The sequence below is a fragment of the Canis lupus genome, chromosome 24, assembly GCF_011100685.1.
Source record: "Canis lupus familiaris isolate Mischka breed German Shepherd chromosome 24, alternate assembly UU_Cfam_GSD_1.0, whole genome shotgun sequence".
In the NCBI taxonomy this organism is placed as follows: Eukaryota; Metazoa; Chordata; class Mammalia; order Carnivora; family Canidae; genus Canis; species Canis lupus.
Window position 1 is genome coordinate 33,884,616 of NC_049245.1, and position 21,501 is coordinate 33,906,116.

The 21,501-nt window shown below is 51.5% G+C and overlaps 1 protein-coding gene across 1 annotated transcript; it reads left to right on the forward strand.

The window, feature by feature from the left end:
- Nucleotides 1-12,715: 12,715 nt before the first annotated feature.
- Nucleotides 12,716-19,577, forward strand: MMP9 (matrix metallopeptidase 9). The gene is given in 13 exon segments (NM_001003219.2): nt 12,716-12,874; nt 13,361-13,593; nt 13,962-14,110; nt 14,401-14,529; nt 14,618-14,791; nt 15,025-15,198; nt 15,602-15,778; nt 15,863-16,018; nt 16,840-17,110; nt 17,233-17,372; nt 17,685-17,835; nt 17,955-18,058; nt 19,459-19,577. Coding segments are annotated over 13 exon segments (2,115 nt in total). The 5' UTR covers nt 12,716-12,736.
- The last annotated feature ends 1,924 nt before the right edge of the window (nt 19,578-21,501 follow it).

Consider the following 21,501-nt stretch of genomic DNA (forward strand, 5'->3'; position numbering starts at 1 on the left):
CTGTGCATTGACAAATTGGAGGTTGTCCAGTCGGCAAATGCTCCCACCCCCCACTCCTTTTCTACATGGCAAACTTCTATGCATTCTTCAAAACTGGGCTCAAGTGTTGCTCCTGAAGACTTCCCTGATTTCTGACTTCTCCTTAGAATTTATCACTCCCTCTTCCAATATGCAGACTCTGGAGTCAGACTGCCTAGGTTTGAATCCCTACTCTGCTGCTTAATAGCTGTGTTTCCTTGCGTGAGCTAGTTAACTTCTGTGTCTCTATCTCTTCATCTGTGAAATGGGAAAACCAATAGCACCCACTCACTGGGTAGTTGTGAGGATTAAATGAGTTAACACATATAAATACTTAGGACGGTTCCTGGCACATAGTATGAATTAAAAAAAACAGACTAGCATTATTATTTTTTTCTATGCTTAAATACTTGCAAATATAATGAACACAGCAGATAAGGGTCCTGTCCTCATAACTATATCTCAGCCTGTGAAGAGAGATAGAAGAATAAACAGGAAATTCACTCTGAATGATGAAAAATGCCACAGTACGGGAAGTGGTGGGTTGAGGGGAATCATGAGAGCACAGAAGAGCCCCACCTCCCAGGTTGGGGTGGTCAGCAGTATTTTCCTGGAAGAAATGACATCTCAGCTGAAATCTAAAAGATGAATAAGATTGAGCCAGACACAGGGGGAGAGCAAGGAGGGGGAGGTGTGGGAAGGATTTGGGGCGGGGGCAGGGGGAATCAGAGAGTGCACTCCAGGGTCCAGAGCGTGATGTCCTCTATGAACTGAAGTAAGGGGTGTGGAGGAGAAATGGGAGTGGGTACATGTGTTTGTGATCTCTCTCCCTTCCTGGTTTGTGAACTCCTACAGAATAAAACTCCTGTTTCCTTTCATTCCACACACCTGCCTGACACCCAACATTCAACCTGGCACTCAGCAGAGCCTCAATAAATGCTTGCTGAATGGGAAGAAGCAACAAGAATCTTGCCTTTTCCATCAGGGGACCATTCCCAGCAACCTTTTCATTTGTTCATACTTGCGAGTTAGGCATTCCTAATAGCCCTGGGAAGTCAAGTTCATTTGTTTGTTCAGAATCATCATCTGCTATACATCCCAGACTCCTGGGAATTGGATATTTCTGTTAGGACAGAAACAAGTTTCTGACCCAACAAGGTGATCAAAGGTCTCACTCCTGTGAGTCCCTCTCTGGATACCATTGCTGTTTGTAAGCTTCCCAGTTTTGCTTGGGGTCTGTGCACGTGATGCAGATTCTGATTTGGCAGGTCTGGGGCCCCAGCCTAAGATTCCGCATTTCAAACAAGCTCCCAGGTGATGCCAAAGCTGTAGGTCCACGAATTAACACTTGGTTGTTTTGCTTTGTTTTCATAAATTATGAATGACACCAGCAAGGCGCTAGACAGCGTGCCCATTTTTCCTGGCCCTGGTCACCATGATGATTCTTGAAGGAGGTTGTGCCAGGTTCTGAAGGGCCTTGGGTGCCAGGCTAAGGAGTTCAGTCTTTTTTCTGGAGATGCTAGGGGACATGGAAGATTTCTGAGGCACGGTCAGGGAGAGCTGATGGAGGAGAGGAATCTAGAGTATGTGGGTGCTGGGGGTGGGGTTGGCTAGAGGAGCTGAGCTAGTAGTGCACTAGCAGGTGAGAAACAGTAGGGCTGAAGCTCCAGCAGCAGCAGTGAGAATGCAGAGGATGGAGGAGGGTGTTCCAGGCTGAATTCTGCTCCCTTCTCCCCATTCATATGTCCAAGTCCTAACTCCTAGGACCTCAGAATGAGGCTATACTTAGAGACAGGGTCTTTATTTTTTTTAAATTTTTATTTATTTATGATAGTCTCACAGAGAGAGAGAGAGAGAGAGAGAGACAGGCAGAGGGAGAAGCAGGCTCCATGCACCGGGAGCCCGACGTGGGATTCAATCCCGGGTCTCCAGGATCGCGCCCTGGGCCAAAGGCAGGCGCCAAACCGCTGCGCCACCCAGGGATCCCGAGACAGGGTCTTTAAAGAGGTAATTAAATTGGGGTGCCTGGGTGGCTCAGTGGTTGAAGGTCTGCCTTTGGCCCAGGTCGTGATCCCGGGGTCCTGGGATTGAGTCCCACATCAGGCAGGGGAGCCTGCTCCTCCCTCTGCCTGTGTCTCTGCTTCTCTCTCTGTGTCTCTTGTGAATAAATAAATAAAATATTTTTTAAAAGAGGTAATTAATTTAAAACAAGGTCATTAGAGTGGATCCTAATCCAGTATGATTGGCGTTTTGTAAGAGGAAATGAGGATACACAGCTACAGAGAGGAGCCCATGTAGGGTCACAGGGAGAAGACAGCTGGCTACTAGCCAAGGAGAGAGGCCTTAGAAATAACCCATAAGGGATCCCTGGGTGGCTCAGTTGGTTAAGCGTCTGCCTTTGGTTCAGGTCATGATCTCAGGGTCCAGGGATTGAGTCCCAAGTCATTGAGCTCCCTGCTCAGCAGGGAGCCTGCTTCTCCCTCTCCCTCTGCTGCTCCCCACTCTGCTCCTCACCACTACTCCTGCTCTCTCAAATAAATAAATAGATAATCTTAAAAAAAAAAAGTCACCAACTCTGTTGACACCTTGATCTTGAACTTCAAGCCTCCCAGAATTGTGAGAAAATAAATGTCTGTTGTGTACGCATCCCCAGTCTATCCAACCCCCAGGGGTTGGATTTAAAAGGATTATACAGGTTGTAAACTGTTTGGATGACAGGGGAATGGGGTGCGGGCAGGCACTCTAGGAGTCTATCCAGATGGTTTGGAAACTGGGAAGAGCAGGGAGGAGAGAGTGCTATGAATAGAACAGAAGCAGGCAGGGGAGCCTGGAGGGAGGAGCAGGGCTAGAGAGGAGTGAATGACCAGGTGGCAGTGGAGTTGCCCCTGGGAACTGCAGGACGCCCTATCTGGGAGGCTTTGGCAAACCCAGATGGTGGAGCTTTCAATCAAAGCAACTCAGGGTGTTGAGAAGGAACAGAATGGCCCTTGTGTCAATTGGGGCCCCTGACAGCAAGCAGTCACAACTGGTCGGGGCTGCCTTAAGTGAAAAGAAAGGTATCCGGTAGCATTCCGGAGGCTCCCAGCAGTGATGTGAAGGCTCAAGACCAAACTAGGAAAGTGAGTGAGAAGCAAGGGAATCTGGTTAGCCTCGAGCCTGGCTGGAACCACACTGCAGGGACAGTCCGTGAGGACTGGTGGGGCTGCTGGGCTCCCCATGCTACCTTCCACCTGCACCTGTTTGCAGATTCCTTCCCAACCTCCGAAGGGGCCTGGGAAAGATATTCCATTACTGAATCATCAGATAAAGCCGTGGCTCCCAATTAGCTTATTATTCCCATTATAAAGATGAGGAAAATGTGGTTTAGGGAGGGGAAGTCATTTACCCAAAGATATAGAGTTCAAATCCAGGCCTGTGGGACCAGCTGTCGCCTGGCTGCAGCTTCACAGAGCTGGTGGTCAAAGCTGGCAGAACTTTACCAGCGGTCTCCAAGCCAGGCCCTCTCTGAAGTTGTGAAGGCAGCTCACCTGCCTCCCTGAAAGGGAAAGCCCCTCCCCAACTACTGCTGCTCTCATCTTTTCCCACTGAAGAAATTCCGCATTGCCTCTCATCAGGAGCTGGGTGGAACTGCTGGTTCTAGACCCCAGGAGGCCTCCTGGGTCTGCCTTCCTGCTGCATCCACGCTGAGCCTGTGAGCTGTCTTCCCTTCAACCTGGCAACCCGCTTCAGGTGTATCAAAGTCCCAGCGCTGCGTGAGGTTCAAACACATCTCAGCGGGCTCCGGGAATACATTCGTTTTATTGCCTCCCACCCTGCCAACCTGCCACTGGGTTGGGCGGTGGAGGAGGAGGGGGCACTGGAATTCAATATGCAAATGTATGCAGATCGCATCTAAATGAGGGTGTCCCAGGATTAATGGGAAAGAAAGGCAAATGAGAGCAGGCCTCCGGCTCTGCTGCCGCCACGCAACCAGGAAACGGCTCTCGCGGGAGGGTGTCTTAGACTGTTTCAGAGCATGTTCTTTGAAGCAATGTCTCTGCAGCACAGGGGAAGGAAGAACTGCGGAAATTGGTTCTGGATACTTACTGGCAAAATGTTCTTGGTTGCTTCAACTAGTTGGGGGTGGGCTGGGAGAGAGGGGTTAGAATCTCTGAGCCTCTCTCAGTTGCTGCGGCCTGCAGGGGCTGTCCCTGTCACTGGTTTCTATACCAGAGGGGCTTGCTAACGCCCAGGTCCAGGCCCCACTGATTACTGAATCCGAATCTCTTGAGAATCTGTATTTTTTTAAAAAGTCCTCAGCCTTGGGAAATACCAATGCAAACCAGGGATTCTTAATCTGGAAGGTCTCCCAGGCTTCAGGGAACCTGTATAGGATTGTTCTCTTAAAAAAAACAAAAAACAAAAAACAAAAAACAAAAAACGCCCGATGCCCAAGCTGCAACCCAGACCAATTAAGTCAGAGTCTCTGGGGGGATGAAACCCAGGCATCATTAGTCAAAAGAAAATCCTAGGAGACTCCCATGTGCAGCCAAATTTGAGAAGCACTGTTGAACATGTATTCTCATAAGACATTTGTTATACCTGTGATCTCTTTTGGACTGTTTAGCTCCAGGCCCTCTACCCAGTGTGCAAGCTTCAGGAACCTCCCCTGGGAAGCAGACTAAAACTCAGGGCTGGTGTTCAGTGGTAAGCACCAGTTATTAAAATGCTGAAAAATTTCCTTACCTACCCATCGATAACAGGTGGTACTTTGAACCTTCTAAATGCCCCAGAGCTCTAGTCCCTTCTCCCAGACTCCTAGAATGACAGAACAAAGAACAAAAGGGTTAATAATGATCATTCTCCCCTTCCACCTCTCCACCCAATGAGGGGCCTCCTAAAGCTCCTTGGATAGAATCAGTCTGATTGGTCAGGGTCCCGGTTGTTAAATATTTGAAGTCATCTCTCATTATAATGCTGTAGTGAGGAGCATCAGCTTTACAGTCAGAAAGACGAAGATTCCGACCTTATTTATTTATTTATTTATTTAAGATTTTAATTATTTATACAGAAAGAGACAGAGTGTGAGTAGGGGGAGGGGGGAGGGAGAGAATCCCCAAGCAGACTCCCTGCTGAGCAAGGACCTCCTCCACCTCCCACCCCAGAGCCTGAGGAGGGGCTGATCTCACAACCTGGAGATCCTGACCTGAGCCTAAATCAAGAGTTGGATGCTTGGGCACCTGGGTGGCTCAGTGGTTGAGTGTCTGCCTTCAGCTCAGGGCATGATCCAAGGGTCTTGGGATCAGTCCTGCATCACGTTCCCTGCAGGGAACCTGCTTCTCCCTCTGCCTCTGTCTCTGCCTCTCTCTCTGTGTCTCTTATGAATAAAAAAGTAAAATCTTAAAAAAAAGAAAAAGAGTTGGATGCTTAACCAACTGAGCCACCCAGCCACCCCTTTGAGCATACATTTTAAAACAAAGAGTGCCGGGTCCCACCCAGGGGTGCTGATTCAGTAATTCTGGGGTGGGAGCATTTGAGAATCTGCATTTCTAACAAATTCCTGGTGGTGCTGATGCTGCTGGTCCTGGGACTACACTTGGAGAACTGCTGAACTAGAAGATGCATGAGAAAGCATGCCTGGCCAAGAGTAGGGGCTCAACCCAGGTTTAGAAATGCAGCAAAGAAGTCACCAGTTTCCCTGTGTGCAGTGTGGACTTCTCCCTCCCCCTCTGGTCCCCAGGGCTCTCAATTCAGGCCAGCACTGCCTGAATGTTTAACCTAGGATTAATGTTTGACCACTAAATGTTTAACCTGGAATTTCCAAGGATTAGGGCTTTCCCCAACCCCCTCCCCATTGTGAACAGGACCAGATTTAGACTTTTAGGGGCTGCTATCCCTGAGAATATGATGCCCTTCCCCATATGTCAGAGTAAAACAACACTAAACCCTGAAATGACTATATAAGGAAGTTCACCAAAGATCCAATATTTCCCATGGTGGCTACTTAAAGGATTTTTTTTTTTCAAATATCGAAAACAGTCTTTGTGGAGGGGAGGAATGAATAAGCTGAGTCCAGAGGATTTTTAGGGCAGTGAAACTACCCAGTATGAGAGCATAATGATGGATGCATGTCATTATGCATTTGTCCATTATGCATTTGTCCAAACCCAATGGAATGTACAGCACCACGAATGAGCCCCTAATCGTAAACTGAGGACTCTGGGTTATAATGATGTGTCAATGCAGGTTCATGGATTGTAACGAATGTACATTGATAATGTGGGAAGCTGTGCATATGTGGAGGCAGGGGGTATATGGGAATTCTCTGTGCATTCTTCTCAGTTTTGCTGTGAACCCACTAAAGCTGCTCTAAAAAAATAGTCTAAATCTAAAAAACAACCAAAGAATCTTCTAAATGTGTATTTGGGGGGCTGCACCTGTTTTGCTGGAACCCATGCATAGCCAGTGGGAATACACTGACAGGGGCTGCCAGTCCCAGGCTCATCCTCTTTCCCCCTCAATTGGTACAACTCTCCCTCCACAGGATTATCCCCTCTTGAAGACATGAACCTCTCACCATAATGGAAACTCCCTTACACTGTTCTCTGCCCTGTCCAGCTACCTTAATCTTTCACTTTCCTTTTTATTCCCCCAATTATTTCCCCCTATAGGACCCACCCAAATACTCCACACCTGTTCTGTCTATTGGTCTCTCCAGCTTGACTTCTGGGCACTCCACCCCATGCTGGGGCTGCTTTCCCCACAGACTTCCTTCTTGTCAGATCCAGTGACCTGATCTTAGCACGGGATTTGGAGTCAGAAAGCTTGCGCAGGAGCTCTGTCACTCACCAGCTATGTGACAGTGAGCAACTTGAAGCATTTTTCTCAGCCTTGGGTCTGTCACCTTGGAAATGGGCTACAGTCTCGGCTTTCCAGGAAAGCTCAGGTTCTAATAAAATGTTAAGAAGTTCTGCCATTTGGTGCAAATCAGATGGGATAAGGTACATGACAGCACTGGATAAAGCATTAAGTGGGCTGTGCATTGACTATCAGAATTGTTGGCCACCGGGGTGGCTATCGGCCCATGCCAAATGTGATGGAAAGAACAGGGTGCCGGGGTCAGGTCTGGATGGAATCCCAGGCCTGCCCTTGGCTAGCTGCATGGACTTGGGCAACTCCCTGAGCCTCACAGATTCCTCACCGTGAATCCTAATTCATAAAGGAGAGAACATTAGAGTAACAGAATCATGACAGCTAACATGTTTTTCTGGTAGGTGTACCTATTGTGTGCAAAAACTTGCTATGTATAATAGCATTTAATCCTCACCATGACCCTTTGAGTGAGGGCTATTCTCCCCCCATTTTACAGCTGAGGCTGTGGAGACACAGAGAAGCAAAGTGACTTATCTAAGGTCACACCACCAGATGTAGTAGGAGCTGGAATTTGAACCCAGAAGGTCTGATTCCAAAGTCTCTACTATATGGTTTCCTTTTGAAGGAGCTCAGTAGAGACAAGTGGGAGGCAAGACATTATTACTAAGGCCTACAAGAGCCCGGTGATTGCCACTACCCTGGGGCTAGGGATGGTAGGTACGTTTGTGGGTGGCGGTGGGTACTTGGGTGATGCTCTTCCCTGGGGCAGTGTCTTGCAGTGTATACACCTTTCTGCTTCATCACAGACACGCACAAGTGTCTTTCCCATTTCCTGCCAGGGCACCTCAGGCCTGGCTGCCCCTCCCATCCTTGGCAGGTTCAGGAGGAACAGGCTTGGAAATTCCCCATCCTACACTGGGGGAGAGGTTCCTCACCTCGTGAGGCTGACCCGGGTCTGGGGGCCTGGTGTTACTAACAGCAGCCTGCCTGTGGGGCTGTGTCATCCAGCTGGTGACTCAGGGCTTGAGGAACAGCCCCCTCCCCATCTTATGGGACCTCCACCTGGGGGAGGGGTGTAAAGTCCATGCTATGACCTCAGGTCAGGGTCAAGGGGTAACCACCTGGAGGAATATCCTGCTCTCTGCCTCCTTTCCTGGGGCCTTGGCTAAACTTGTGGTGTTGGAAGGAGGGGCTGAGGGAAGTGGGGAAGGGGATGTGGTAACCAGAACCACTTCCTGCCATTGCTGTGTTGAAAGCCACACTCTCCTAAGTTCCTCTTGATGGGGGCTGGGTTGCCAGTGGGTAAAGGAGGAAGTTGGAAGGGGGTGAGGAAAGGAGGGTTCTTGTTTGGATTGACTCCAGGAATCAAGCCAGGGGTTCCTGGCTGGGTGCTCTCCTCCTGCCCCCGCATTTGGTAAAAACAGCCTGGAGGCCAACATAATTAAAACAGCAGCAAGCACTTACTACCATATGACAGGCACTTTATATGCGTTAATTTGACCCTTACAATGAGGTATTACCTCCTATTATTACCCCCATTTTACAGATGGGGAAACTGAGGGTAATGCTAATACCCACTTTACAGATGTAAATACCCAGATGTAATCTGGGGAAATTGACAGGTTATGCCAATTGCCCAGATCACACAGCAAATTGGTGCCAGAACTGAGATTAGAACTTCAGTCGCTTGGCTGGCTCGCAAGGCAGGCTCATTGCTACCACTCCTTATTGTGCCACTCATGCTGTCCTTGCTCTGTGACCCAAGAGAGGTAAATTCTCTACTCTGGGCTTTAGTTTCCTCATCTGCCTGATGGGGGTAATTGGAGTAGATTAGTACACCATCCCCTTGTGATGTTGGTCTCTCTGGTAATTAATTATTCAGTTTCTTCCCTACTGGGCTCAGTTCCATGACCACATTTTGGTCACTACAGTATTCCCAAATTTTTAGCACAATGTCTGGCCCATAAAAACTCAACAAATACCTGAATATTTAAGGATCATTATCAACGGTTTGGATATATGAGAAAAGCTTTGGGTCCTTTATATAAAAAATCAACATATATTAGTGGTTCTCAACTGGTGGTGATTTTGCCCCTCCCACCCATCTAGGGGACGTTTGGCAATGTTTGGCAACATTTCTGGTTGTCACAACTGGCAGGGGGAGGTGCTCCTGGCACCTAGTGGGTAGAGGCTGGGGATGCTACTAAACATCCTATGATGCACAGGACAGACCCTCAAAACAAATAATTATCCGCCCCCAAATGTCAATAGTGTTAAATTTGAGAAACACAACATATATACATAGATATGACATATTTTATTTTATTTTATTTTTTTAATTTTTATTTATTTATGATAGTCACACACAGAGAGAGAGAGAGAGAGGCAGAGACACAGGCAGAGGGAGAAGCAGGCTCCATGCACCGGGAGCCCGACGTGGGACTCGATCCTGGGTCTCCAGGATCACGCCCTGGGCCAAAGGCAGGTGCCAAACCGCTGCGCCACCCAGGGATCCCTATTTTATTTTATTTTAAAGATTTATTTATTTATTTATTTATTTATGATAGACAGAGAGAGAGAGAGAGGCAGAGACACAGGAGGAGGGAGAAGTAGGCTCCATGCACCGGGAGCCCGACGCGGGACTCGATCCTGGGACTCCAGGATCGCACCCTGGGCCAAAGGCAGGCGCTAAACTGCTGAGCCACCCAGGGATCCCTGATATAACATATTTTAAACCGTTGATGGCAAGTTGGGAGTGATTCATGGAATCTTCTAAAGCTTGAGTCTGCCACCAGATGAAGACCCCCTTGATTGAGAGTCTCTTTATTTCCATCTCTAAAATGATATATTGCTTGGAGCATCTGCATGGCTCAGTCGGTTAAATGTCTGTCTGCAGCTCAGGTCATGATCCCAGGGTCCTCAGATTGAGTCCTGCATTAGGCTCCTTGTTACTAGGGAGCCTGCTTCTCTCTCTCTCCCTCTGCCCCTCCTTGTGCTCTCTCTTTCAAATAAAAAAATGAAATCTTTCAAAAAATAAAATGATATTGCTCGATGACTACACACTTTCAATTCTGGAATAGAATATGGTCCCCCTAGGTACCTTGTCCTAACCTCTGATTCCCCAAAGGCCTGAGCCTGCTCTGTTCTTGGGTGGGTTCAGGGGATCAGGGGAGAAAGCGTTGAGTTTTTGGTCTCTCTTCCCCGAGCTCCTTCCCCTCCTCCTCTGGCCATCTCACTCCTCGGTAAATGGTGATGAAGATGAAAGACTTCAGAACTGGTTCAAATTGAACAACAATTAAAAAACAAACAAACAAAAAAAGACTTCAGAACTGTGCAGCCTTAGGCTTGAATCTTGGTTTGGTGAACTAACTTGCTGTGTGGTCATAAGCAAGTTCTTTAACTGCTCTGAACCTCAGTGTCCTCCTCTAAAAGTAGGAAGGGTGCTCATTAAATCTACCTCACAGGGGCACCTGAGTGGCTCAGTGGTTGAGCATCTGCTTTTGGCTCAGGTGGTGATCCTGGAATCCTGGGATTAAGCCCTGCATCTGGCTCCCTGCAAGGAGCCTGCTTCTCCCTCTGCCTCCCTCTCTGTGTCTCTCATGAATAAATAAATAAAATCTTTAAAAAACAATAAATAAACCTACCTACAGATGGTGGTGGGGATGAAATGAGATGCTTATAGGGAAGTTTTTGCAGTACTCCACACAGTGAATCTCGAGAAATAGATGATTAGGGCAGCCCCATGGCGGCTCGGCAGTTTAGCGCCGCCTTCAGCCCAGGGTGTGATCCTGGAGACCCCAGATTGAGTCCCAGGTCGGGCTCCCTGCATGGAGCCTGCTTCTCCCTCTGCCTGTGTCTCTGCCTCTCTCTTTCTCTGTGTGTCTCTCATGAATAAATAAATAAAATCTTTTTTAAAAAAGAAATAGATGATTAATATGGCTCTGAGGTGAAGTGACTTGCTCAAGGCGACACAGCTGGGTGACTCCAAAGCCAATGCTCATTAATTCGTGAATTCTAGAGCTTCAATTTTCCTATAAGAGAAGTATCTTCACCTCACAGATTCATTTATTAGATAAGCATAGAAAGTTCCCAGCAGGAGTGCCTGGGTGACTCGGTTAAGCATCTGACTTGGGTTCAGGTCCTGGGATGGAGTCTGCATCAGGTCCATGCTCAGTTAGGAGTCTGCTTGTCCCTCTGCCTCTCCCTCTGCCCCTCCCCCTGTTCATGCTCTCCCTCTCTCTCAGATAAATAAATATTTTTTAAAAAGATTTTATTTATTCATTCATGAAATCAGAGAGAGAGAGGGAGAGAGAGAGAGAGAGAGAGAGAGAGGCAGAGACACAGGTAGAGGGAGAAGCAGGCTCCATGCAGGGAGCCCAATGTCGGACTTGATTGGATCCGGGTCTCCGGGATCAGGCTCTGGGCTGAAGGCGGTGCTAAACTGCTGAGCCACCCAGGCTGCCCAATAAAATTTTTTAGAAAAAAGAAGAAGAAAAAGAAAGTGCCTGGCACATAGTGAGCCCTTTAAATCCATATTCTTGTTTTTTTTTTTTAAGATTTTATTTATTTATTTGAGAGAGAGAGAACACAAGCAGGGGGAGCGGCAGGCAGAGGGAGAAACAGGCTGCTCATGGAGCAGGGAGCCTGATACAGGGCTGTATCGCAGGACCCCGGGATCAAGATCTGAGCTGAAGGCAGATGCTTAACTGAGCAACCCAGGCACCCCACTTCTTGGGTTGTTATGTTGCCTTTCCCAAGTGATGCCTCCAGGAAGGCAAACACAGACCCTTCCTTAAAGGGGCTGGTGGGGAAGAGAGAAGGGAGGGACCCATACTGGGGAAACTTTGGGGCTGAAGCTCCGTGCTCAGTGCAGAAGGGGCTGGAGAACTGAAAGCCACCTACCCCTCAACGCCATCATCCGCCCTGCCCCGTTTTGCAGTTGAAGAGTCCCAAACCTAGAGAGATAAGAAGGCATTTGTTGTAAGTCACACGGGGCAGATTGGAGTCCAAGTCCCCAATCTCCTGATCCCAAGTTGGAATCCCTGTCTTGACCTGTAATTAAAAGCGACCATGGCCATTATTGGGGACTTGCGACGTGCACTGCGGTAAGCATTTTCTGTGTTTGATCTCATTTTGTCCTCACATCAATTTAGGGACAAAGGGCCCTTTTTTTACAGTTGAGGAAGCAAATTCAGAGTGAGTGGAGGACATCTGCCTGGAGCCCTGGAGAAGAGTGAAGCCTGTCTGCTGGTTTCCAGATGCCCTGCACTTCCCCCTTTACTCCCCTTGGAAGACAGGGCTTGCTGCGCTGGAATTCCCCAATCCCTGCCTGAGGGAGCACACTCCTTCCGCCTTGAGGTGGGGTAGGGGGAGGAAGCTGATGAGCAAGGCTTCCAGGGAGGGGAAAAGAGGATGGAGCCCAGCAGTGTGGGAAGGGGGATTGCTGGGCTCAGGAAGAGGCCTTGGGGAAACTTCCATCCCTTGCCCTTAGGCTGACCACTTAGGGCCTTTGGGTGGTGAGCTCAGGGAGTCCTGTAGCCTTAACTCTCTCCCTTGCTTTCATTCAGTTCCCACAAGCTCTGCAGTTTGCAAAACCCAACCCTTCCCCTATGGGCCTGTGGTTTCCTGTGGGTCGGGGGTCCTGCCTGACTCGGCAGTGGGAACTGTGGGCAGGGGGTAGAGGAGGACGTGGTGTAAGCCCTTTCTTTGCCTTCTCATGCTGGGGCCGCCCCCCTCCCCAACACACCCCATCCCCTGAGTCAGCCCCTACTTGCCAGGGAGGGGCGGGGTTACTGATTCAGTGAACAGTGCCTTCTTAAACCCCTCACAGGGTCAGCTAGTAGCTAGACACACCACTACCCTCACCATGAGCCCCAGGCAGCCCCTGGTCCTGGTGTTCCTGGTGCTGGGCTGCTGCTCTGCAGCTCCCAGACCACACAAGCCCACCGTTGTGGTCTTTCCAGGAGACCTGAGAACTAATCTCACTGACAAGCAGCTGGCAGAGGTAGGCTAATCCCCCGGTCTGGAGTTAGGGAGGGCTGGCTCCCCAGGAGTCACAGGGAGGGCATGTGGCCTGGAAGGAGACACCTTGGGGCAAGCTGGGGGTGATGGGCATGTCTGGAGAATAGAGGTGTCCAGGATCAGGCCCTGGGGGGTCCTGCAGAGGCTCTGGACAGTGATGGCCAGGAATGGCTAAAATGGGGGTAGTGGTGCATTGGAGGGTTCCAGAGTGGGCATGGGCTGGGGTTAGACAGGGCTAAATGCTAGGGACCCCCTGAGATAGGCACGGGCCAGGGGCATCCAGGCTGGGAAGGAGCTGAGGATATCTACAGGGAAGGGAGTTAATGGGTGGGTGGGCATTAGTACAGGTATCCAAGGTACAAAGTCCTGTGTAGTCTCTAGTCCCTGAGTGCCTGGACAGATGCAATCCAGCCACATAGGGCAGAGAAAGAATCAGGGCTCTGGAATATCTTTGCTCCTCCATCCACAGGAATATCTGTTTCGCTATGGCTACACTCAAGTGGCCGAGCTGAGCAACGACAAGCAGTCCCTGAGTCGCGGGCTGCGGCTTCTCCAGAGGCGCCTGGCTCTGCCTGAGACTGGAGAGCTGGACAAAACCACCCTGGAGGCCATGCGGGCCCCGCGCTGCGGCGTCCCGGACCTGGGCAAATTCCAGACCTTTGAGGGCGACCTCAAGTGGCACCACAACGACATCACTTACTGGTGCGCGGCCGGGCTCCGCGGAGGCGCGGGACCGGGGCGGGAGGGCCAGACCCCGCGCGGGCGGTGATCTCATCCTTAGACGGGTCCCTGGATTTAAATGGGCAGCCTGGGGCAAGTGGCTCCACCTCTGAGCCCCTGTTTCTCCTTCAGGGAAATGGGTCTCGCACGCACCCTTGAATCTTCCTGCTAGGGCCATTGTGAGCGTCCCAAGAGAAAAATGCGTCTGAGGGCGCTTTGTAGATGCAAGCGCGGAGCGCAGGGAGCACTGCGCTTGCTGAGGTCGCTGACACACCGGGTGTCGCTGCTACTGCCCCGGGCTCCGGCCTCACTTCTGACCTATAGCCTCCCGCCTTTCCCCCCCCGCCCAGGATACAAAACTACTCGGAAGACTTGCCCCGCGACGTGATCGACGACGCCTTTGCCCGAGCCTTCGCGGTCTGGAGCGCGGTGACGCCGCTCACCTTCACTCGCGTGTACGGCCCCGAAGCCGACATCATCATTCAGTTTGGTGTTAGGGGTGAGAGCGCGAGCAGGGGAAGGCCAGGAGGGTCTCGGACCGGGAGAGCGGAGAGAGGACCGCGGAGGGAGTGGGGCGGGCGGTGGACCGGCTCTGAGCCCGGTGCGCGCAGCCTGGCCCGGCTGGCCCCGTGCGCCCCCTCCCGCCCGGCGCCGCACAGCGCGGGGACTCGAGGCTCGGACCTCCGCTCCCGGCGGGTCTCCGCCCACACTCGAGGCAGCGCCGGTGCGCAGCGCGCAATCTGCACAGCTGCGCTCAGCTAACGCCCTTCTCCCCACCTGCTTCCCCAGAGCACGGAGATGGGTATCCCTTCGATGGGAAGAACGGGCTTCTGGCTCACGCCTTTCCTCCCGGCCCGGGCATTCAGGGAGACGCCCACTTCGACGACGAGGAGTTATGGACTCTGGGCAAGGGCGTCGGTGAGATCCTGAGCCGCCCCGGCCCCCACTCCCTTCTCTTTTCACACTCATCACCGGCCACCCTGACCCCGTCCCCCTCCTCCCGCAGTGGTTCCGACCCACTTCGGAAACGCAGATGGCGCCCCCTGCCACTTCCCCTTCACCTTCGAGGGCCGCTCCTACTCGGCCTGCACCACGGACGGCCGCTCCGATGACACGCCCTGGTGCAGCACCACGGCCGACTATGACACCGACCGTCGGTTCGGCTTCTGCCCCAGCGAGAGTGAGTGCGGGGTCGCGGCGGGGGTGAGCGGCGCCCACCCCCTCGAGGGGCCAGAACCCTAGAGTTTCATCCCGGCTCTGCCACTAGGGCTGTGCGGCCTGGCCTGCAAGTCAGCCTCTCGTCCTCTGGGGCCAGTTTCTCATCTGTGAAATGGGTACAGGAGGGATGGGGGACACAGAGTGGGGGGTCAGTATACTCATGGCATCTTCGGGTAATTGTGTGGGTCTCCCCAGAACTCTACACCCAGGACGGCAATGGGGACGGCAAGCCCTGCGTGTTTCCGTTCACCTTCGAGGGCCGCTCCTACTCCACGTGCACCACCGACGGCCGCTCGGACGGCTACCGCTGGTGCTCCACCACCGCCGACTACGACCAGGACAAACTCTACGGCTTCTGCCCAACCCGAGGTACCTCTGCTCCGCCTGCCAGACTCAGGCCCGCCCCACTTAGTTTCGCATTGGTCCCTGAAGTGGGGCTCCTCCACCCATCGGTTTGTCTCTCCACTCCACGCTGGTCCTCAGGACCGCGGTGTCTCTGTCCACGGTCACAGCCCTTCGGACTGACGTCCACGTGCCGCCCCTCCCCACCCCGCACCCCTGCGGCTTGGCCTTTTAGTCCGGCTTGCTGCCTCTCCTGCAGTCTCGGTCGGTAGGCCCCGCCCACCACCCTAGCCCGGGCTCAGCTGCATCCCCAGCGTCCCCTAGGCTTTTAAAATAGGACACCAGGATTATCTAGCTCCCAGTTTGGCCCGCGCCTGGTTCCTTACTGGGCCCACCCACCTGGCTCACCCAAGGCGCTTCCTGTCTCCAGTCGATTCCGCGGTGACCGGGGGCAACTCCGCCGGGGAGCCGTGTGTCTTCCCCTTCATCTTCCTGGGCAAGCAGTACTCGACGTGCACCAGGGAGGGCCGCGGAGATGGGCACCTCTGGTGCGCCACCACTTCGAACTTTGACAGAGACAAGAAGTGGGGCTTCTGCCCGGACCAAGGTGAACAGGGTTCCAAGGTTGGGGGCATTGGTGTTGGGGGAGGGAGGGCCAGGGCTCACATCCCAGGGCCTCTCTTTCCTCCAGGATACAGCCTGTTCCTTGTGGCCGCCCATGAGTTCGGCCACGCGCTGGGTTTAGATCATTCATCGGTGCCAGAAGCGCTCATGTACCCCATGTACAGCTTCACCGAGGGCCCCCCCCTGCATGAAGACGACGTGAGGGGCATCCAGCATCTGTACGGTGAGGTTGGGGGCAGGGATGGAGGAAGGGGCGGGGCTTTGTCGCAGTACCCACAATGGGGAAACGGAGGGAGGTGGGCAGGGGGGACCTCAACGTTTATCTGTGGGAAAGCCTGGGGCCAGTGGGTCCAATTGCTGCCTGGTCATTGCTTGGAGATGGTGATAAAGAGCCTAGACTCTAGACTGAGTCTAGACAGACGTGGGTTCAAAAGCCAGTCCAGCCACTTCCTGGCTAGGTGACCGTGGAAGTTACTTCACCTCTCAATTTTCTCACCTGTTAAATGGCACCTGCTCATAGGGTTGTTGGGAGGTTTGAGTGAGTTAGAATAATGCCTGACATATAGTAGACACCGTATGAGTGTTTAATATCTTGTTATCATCACTTACGATCATTAATATTATTCCTTCATTAAAAAATGGAGATATTAAAGAATCTACTTGATGGTATTTTTTTTAAGTCAAATGAGCTAATGCGAATTTATAAAGCTCTTAGCAGTAAGTTTGGCGCTCAAAAAACACTTCTTTCCCACCACCCTGGAGGGGGAGGGAGAGCTCCTGCATGTCCTGTGTCCGTAAGGCCCAGTGGGTTCCTACACAGCCCAGGGATTGGACAAACATGACTAGAATGAAAGGTGAATGGATAGGGGTGGGGTGGGGAATGGGCCTGTCAGTGTGATTGAGGGAAGGCAGTTCCAACACCCAAAGTGAGGAGAGGGAGTGTTAAACGCCTAACTGGTGGGGTTTGGGGTGGCATATATTCCACCAGCAGAGATGTGTGCAGGAATAGAGGTATCTCATCCGGATGCCCCCGTCTCTCTTTAGGTCCTCGCCCTGAACCTGAGCCACAGCCTCCAACCGCCCCGCCCACCGCCCCGCCCACCGTCTGCGCTACTGGTCCTCCCACCACCCGCCCCTCAGAGCGCCCCACTGCTGGCCCCACAGGCCCCCCTGCAGCTGGCCCCACGGGTCCCCCCACTGCTGGCCCCTCTGAGGCCCCTACAGTGCCTGTGGATCCGGCAGAGGATATATGCAAAGTGAACATCTTCGACGCCATCGCGGAGATCAGGAACTACTTGCATTTCTTCAAGGAAGGGTGAGCGGGCTTGGATGTGTGGCTGGGGGAGGCGACTTGGAGGGGCATCTGCCTGCCCCTCTCCGCCCACTGGCCTCGGGTTCAAAATTCAGTGCCCCGCTGCTCCCTTTTCTCATTCCCAGGAAGTACTGGCGATTCTCCAAGGGCAAGGGACGCCGGGTGCAGGGCCCCTTCCTTATCACCGACACGTGGCCTGCGCTGCCCCGCAAGCTGGACTCCGCCTTTGAGGACGGGCTCACCAAGAAGACTTTCTTCTTCTCTGGTTAGTTTCCTCCTTTTTCTTCCTCCGCTCCCGCCATCCTCATCCTCGCCAATCTAGGAGGGCCAAGAGACCGAGTATAAATCCGTGAAACAGTTTACGCGGATTAGGAAAAAGGCGCCCCCTTCTGGCGCCGATCGTCACCGTCCCCTTGCACAGTCCGATGGAGCCGGTCTCCTCCGTGGGCACCGAGTCTGCGGGCACCTCGGGCACCTCGGGCGCAGAAGGGCCTCGCTGGGTTCTTCTCCTTGACATTCAAGAGCAATGTGTGTCCACTCCCTGCCCCCAGACCGACGCGGCTCTTCTCCCCTGCAGGGCGCCAAGTGTGGGTGTACACAGGCACGTCGGTGGTAGGCCCGAGGCGTCTGGACAAGCTGGGCCTGGGCCCGGAGGTTACCCAAGTCACCGGCGCCCTCCCGCAAGGCGGGGGTAAGGTGCTGCTGTTCAGCAGGCAGCGCTTCTGGAGGTGAGAGTCACGGCGACCGCCGACCCCCGGCAGGGGGACATCGGGCGACATCCGCCCACCCCGCCCTCCAACTCAGCACCTGTCTCTTCACCACCTGTTTCTTCACCACCTTCCTGCAGTTTCGACGTGAAGACGCAGACCGTGGATCCCAGGAGCGCCGGCTCGGTGGAACAGATGTACCCCGGGGTGCCCTTGAACACGCATGACATCTTCCAGTACCAAGGTGAGGGCTGCAGACCCGCGGGTCAGGAGGGAGTACCCCCGCCCCTTCCTACCTTAGCCTGCCTCAGGTGATTGGTCAAATTCTGAAGAAGAGAAAAAAAAAAATCCTCTGGAGACTGAGGCAAATGCCCCAGCACAGATGAAGTTCCTTAAAAATGTAGAGACCTTTCCCAGATCATGAAGGGACACTAGGAACAACCAGAACTAGAACCCAGATATCCTGCCTCCCTGGCTGGAAGCTCTTTCCCAGACAGTACAGGACACGTGGTTTGCTCGGAGGCTCATTCCTTTATTAGACAATATTTATCAAGTGCCTATAATATGCCAGGCACCCATGCTGACATGGGAAATACAGTGATTAAAAAAAAAAACAAAACAATTTGTAACTATCTTTGGGCAAGTCACTGCTGCTCATGGAGCCTCATTTCCCCATCTGTAAAATGGGCATGATAGCTGGAGTTACCCGTACTTTCTCTGTCTCACCGCTCACATATAATCAGTTGACAAGTTCTGTTGACTCTACTAACAAAATATTCAGTTTTCACCATCTCCTTTGTAAATACTCTGTTCCAAGGTATACTGGTTGTTCAATGCCATCAGGATGTTCTCAGGAGTAGGGAATGTGTAGGAGTGCAGGGCCACGGTCCTGGGAATGACTACAGACCAGTTCCAAGGTCAAAGAAACTACTGGGATCTGATCTTCCCCTCATACCCTCCCAGCACTCCAGTGGTTCCTGCTCTGCACCACCCACCTGGCCTCTGGCTGCTCTTTGAACAGGTCAAGGTCACTCCTAGCTCCAGGCCTCTGTGCTTTTTGTTCCCACACCCGGAAGGTTCTCCCCCAGACCATGGCTGGGCTCCCTCCCTTTTACCCTTTGGGGCTGGGAGGTTTAGGCTACCTTTTCAAAGAGGCCTTCTCTGCCCCTCATGAGTTATTCACCTACTTGCTTTTATTTCCTTCATAGCTTTCTATGTTGTCACAGTCTCATTTATTTATTTACTTAAACGTTTGCTTGTTAATTGTTTCTCTTACCCCTTGAGAGTGCCAGCAGCAGCAGAACTGAGATGATGCCTACGTTTTTTTCTCTGCTGTATCCCCCGGTGCCTCTAACAGTGCTGAGCACTATAAATATTTGATGAAATGAATGGCTGAACATATGCATGTTGAATGAATTGTTTTGAGTACCTACTGTGTGCCAGGCTCGGTGCCAGGGCTTTGGACGTTGGGGTTTTCTGCCCTCCAACATCTCTGTTGGGGCGGGGGAGACAGAGATGTCATATGAAAAGCTTGGAAATATCTAGAAAGGGCAAGAGGGATGATTGTAAAGCTCTTGTTCTGCTTCTGTATGTGTTTGTGGGAAGGTTGACATCACCTCCCTTGTCCTTGCTGTTCCCCTGCAGAGAAAGCCTACTTCTGCCAGGACCGCTTCTACTGGCGTGTGAATTCTCGGAATGAGGTGAACCAGGTGGACGAAGTGGGCTACGTGACCTTTGACATTTTGCAGTGCCCTGAGGATTAGGGCTTCCCACCCTGCTTCAGCACTGCAGAGTGGATCCTATAGGGATGGTCCCAATGGGGAGGGAGCCAGTTTGCCGGACACAAACTGGTGGGTTTGTTCTGGAGGACAAGGAAGAGTTGAGGTGGGCTGGGCCCCTCTTTCCACCTTCCTTTTTTGCTGGATGTTTTTAATAAACTTGAATTCTTTAACCTTGAGGAGCAGTTTTCTTTATGTATGTATGCACACATGCATGTATGTAACTGATAGACTGCTCACTATGTGCCAGGTAGTGTCCTAAGCACTTCATAAATATTAACATTCATTCTTCCTATTTGGAAGATAAAATGTGATTACTTCTATTTTACAGCTGGGAAAATGGCCAACCTATTTTTCATACATCAAACATTTATTGAGCCCCTGAGTAGAGCCAGGCTGTGTGCTGGACACTGAGAAAGGATGAGTTGGACTATGTTTCTGTCCTCAAGGACCTCTTGGGGTCCTCCAACTTTACGTACGCAAGAGTACCCTCAGAACTTGCTTAAAATGCAGACTCCAGGCTCAGTCCCTGAAGAATCTCACTCAGTTACCAGAGTGATTCTTTGTCTGGTAGGGGTGGGATCACACTTGAAGAGTGTGCAGCCTGTGGCCCTTTATCCTAGAATAATGGTGTGTGTATGCGATGCTGTATGTCGTGGTTGAAGTCAGGGAACATTTCTCAGCTCAGATGACTTCTGAACTTGAACTGAACCTGGAAAGATGGCAAGAGTTTCTTTCTATGCAAGTAGGACTGTCTTCCTAAAGGATAATTTTTACCACAAGCCATTAAACCTAAAAATGTGCCTACTCTATCTCTCAGACACATGTGCACAAAACAACAGACAGAGGGACACTGCAGTATGGCTCGTATAGTGAGGCAACATCCTAAGTGTGCAGAGGTCAGGCAGTGGGTAAATGGAGTATGGATTATATACACAATGATAGATAGTAGCCACCCCTAGTTCAATACTGAGTCAGTGCCAGGCACTGTTTCATGCGCTTTATGTGTTAACAAAGCTAATCCTTTAAACAACCCAGAAGATAGGTACTACTTTTACCTTATGAGTATGATTGTCATCATCCCCTTCCCCAGTTTGACAGATGAGGTAACCGAGGCTCACAGAATTACATAGCTCAGAGGAAGTCCCATGGCTGGTGAGCGGTGGCAGTGGGATTTGACTGTGGGCTCTTGAGGCAAATGCCGGGGAGAAGAGAAAAAGCAGGGGGTGCTTGGGGGAACTACAAATGGCTGAGAACTCTAATGTGTGGTTTTAGGAGGTAGATAGCAGGGGAGCAGAGAGGATTCTGGAACGGTTGAGGAAGGAATGGTGGTCTGGACCAGATGGGACAAGGTATGAATGCCAGGCTGAGGAGCATGGATGTGATTCCACAGGACAGCAGAGGGACTTGAGGGTTGGGGTAGGTGAGCAGAAGTGATGGGCTTGTTCAGATTTGATTGTCTTCTGGACTCAGGCCCAAGTGGGAATTTGAGGGACTCAGAGGACTTCCTCCCGAGCTTCCTTTGGGTGGACTCAACCCCACCTCATCCATTTCTTACCGAGGAATGACCCATAATGACCCATTTCCATGGGCATACCCACATTCCTTAATAGGTCTTATTTAAAGCCCCTCCGAACCTCAGTCTCTCTCTAGATACTGTTGCATTTCTCTACCTCTCACCCCATCCACAGTAAAACTTCTCCAAAGAACAATCTCCACTCACTGTCTCCACTTCAATTTTCATTTTCTCTGCAACCATTTCCAGCCTGACTCCCACCTCACTATACCACTGAAATCATTCTCTTCAAAGCCACCTATGAACTTGCTGTAGCCAGATGCGACAGGCACTCTGTGCTCATCCTACATGTCTCTCAGCTTGTTTGACACCATCGGTAATGCCATTCTCTCC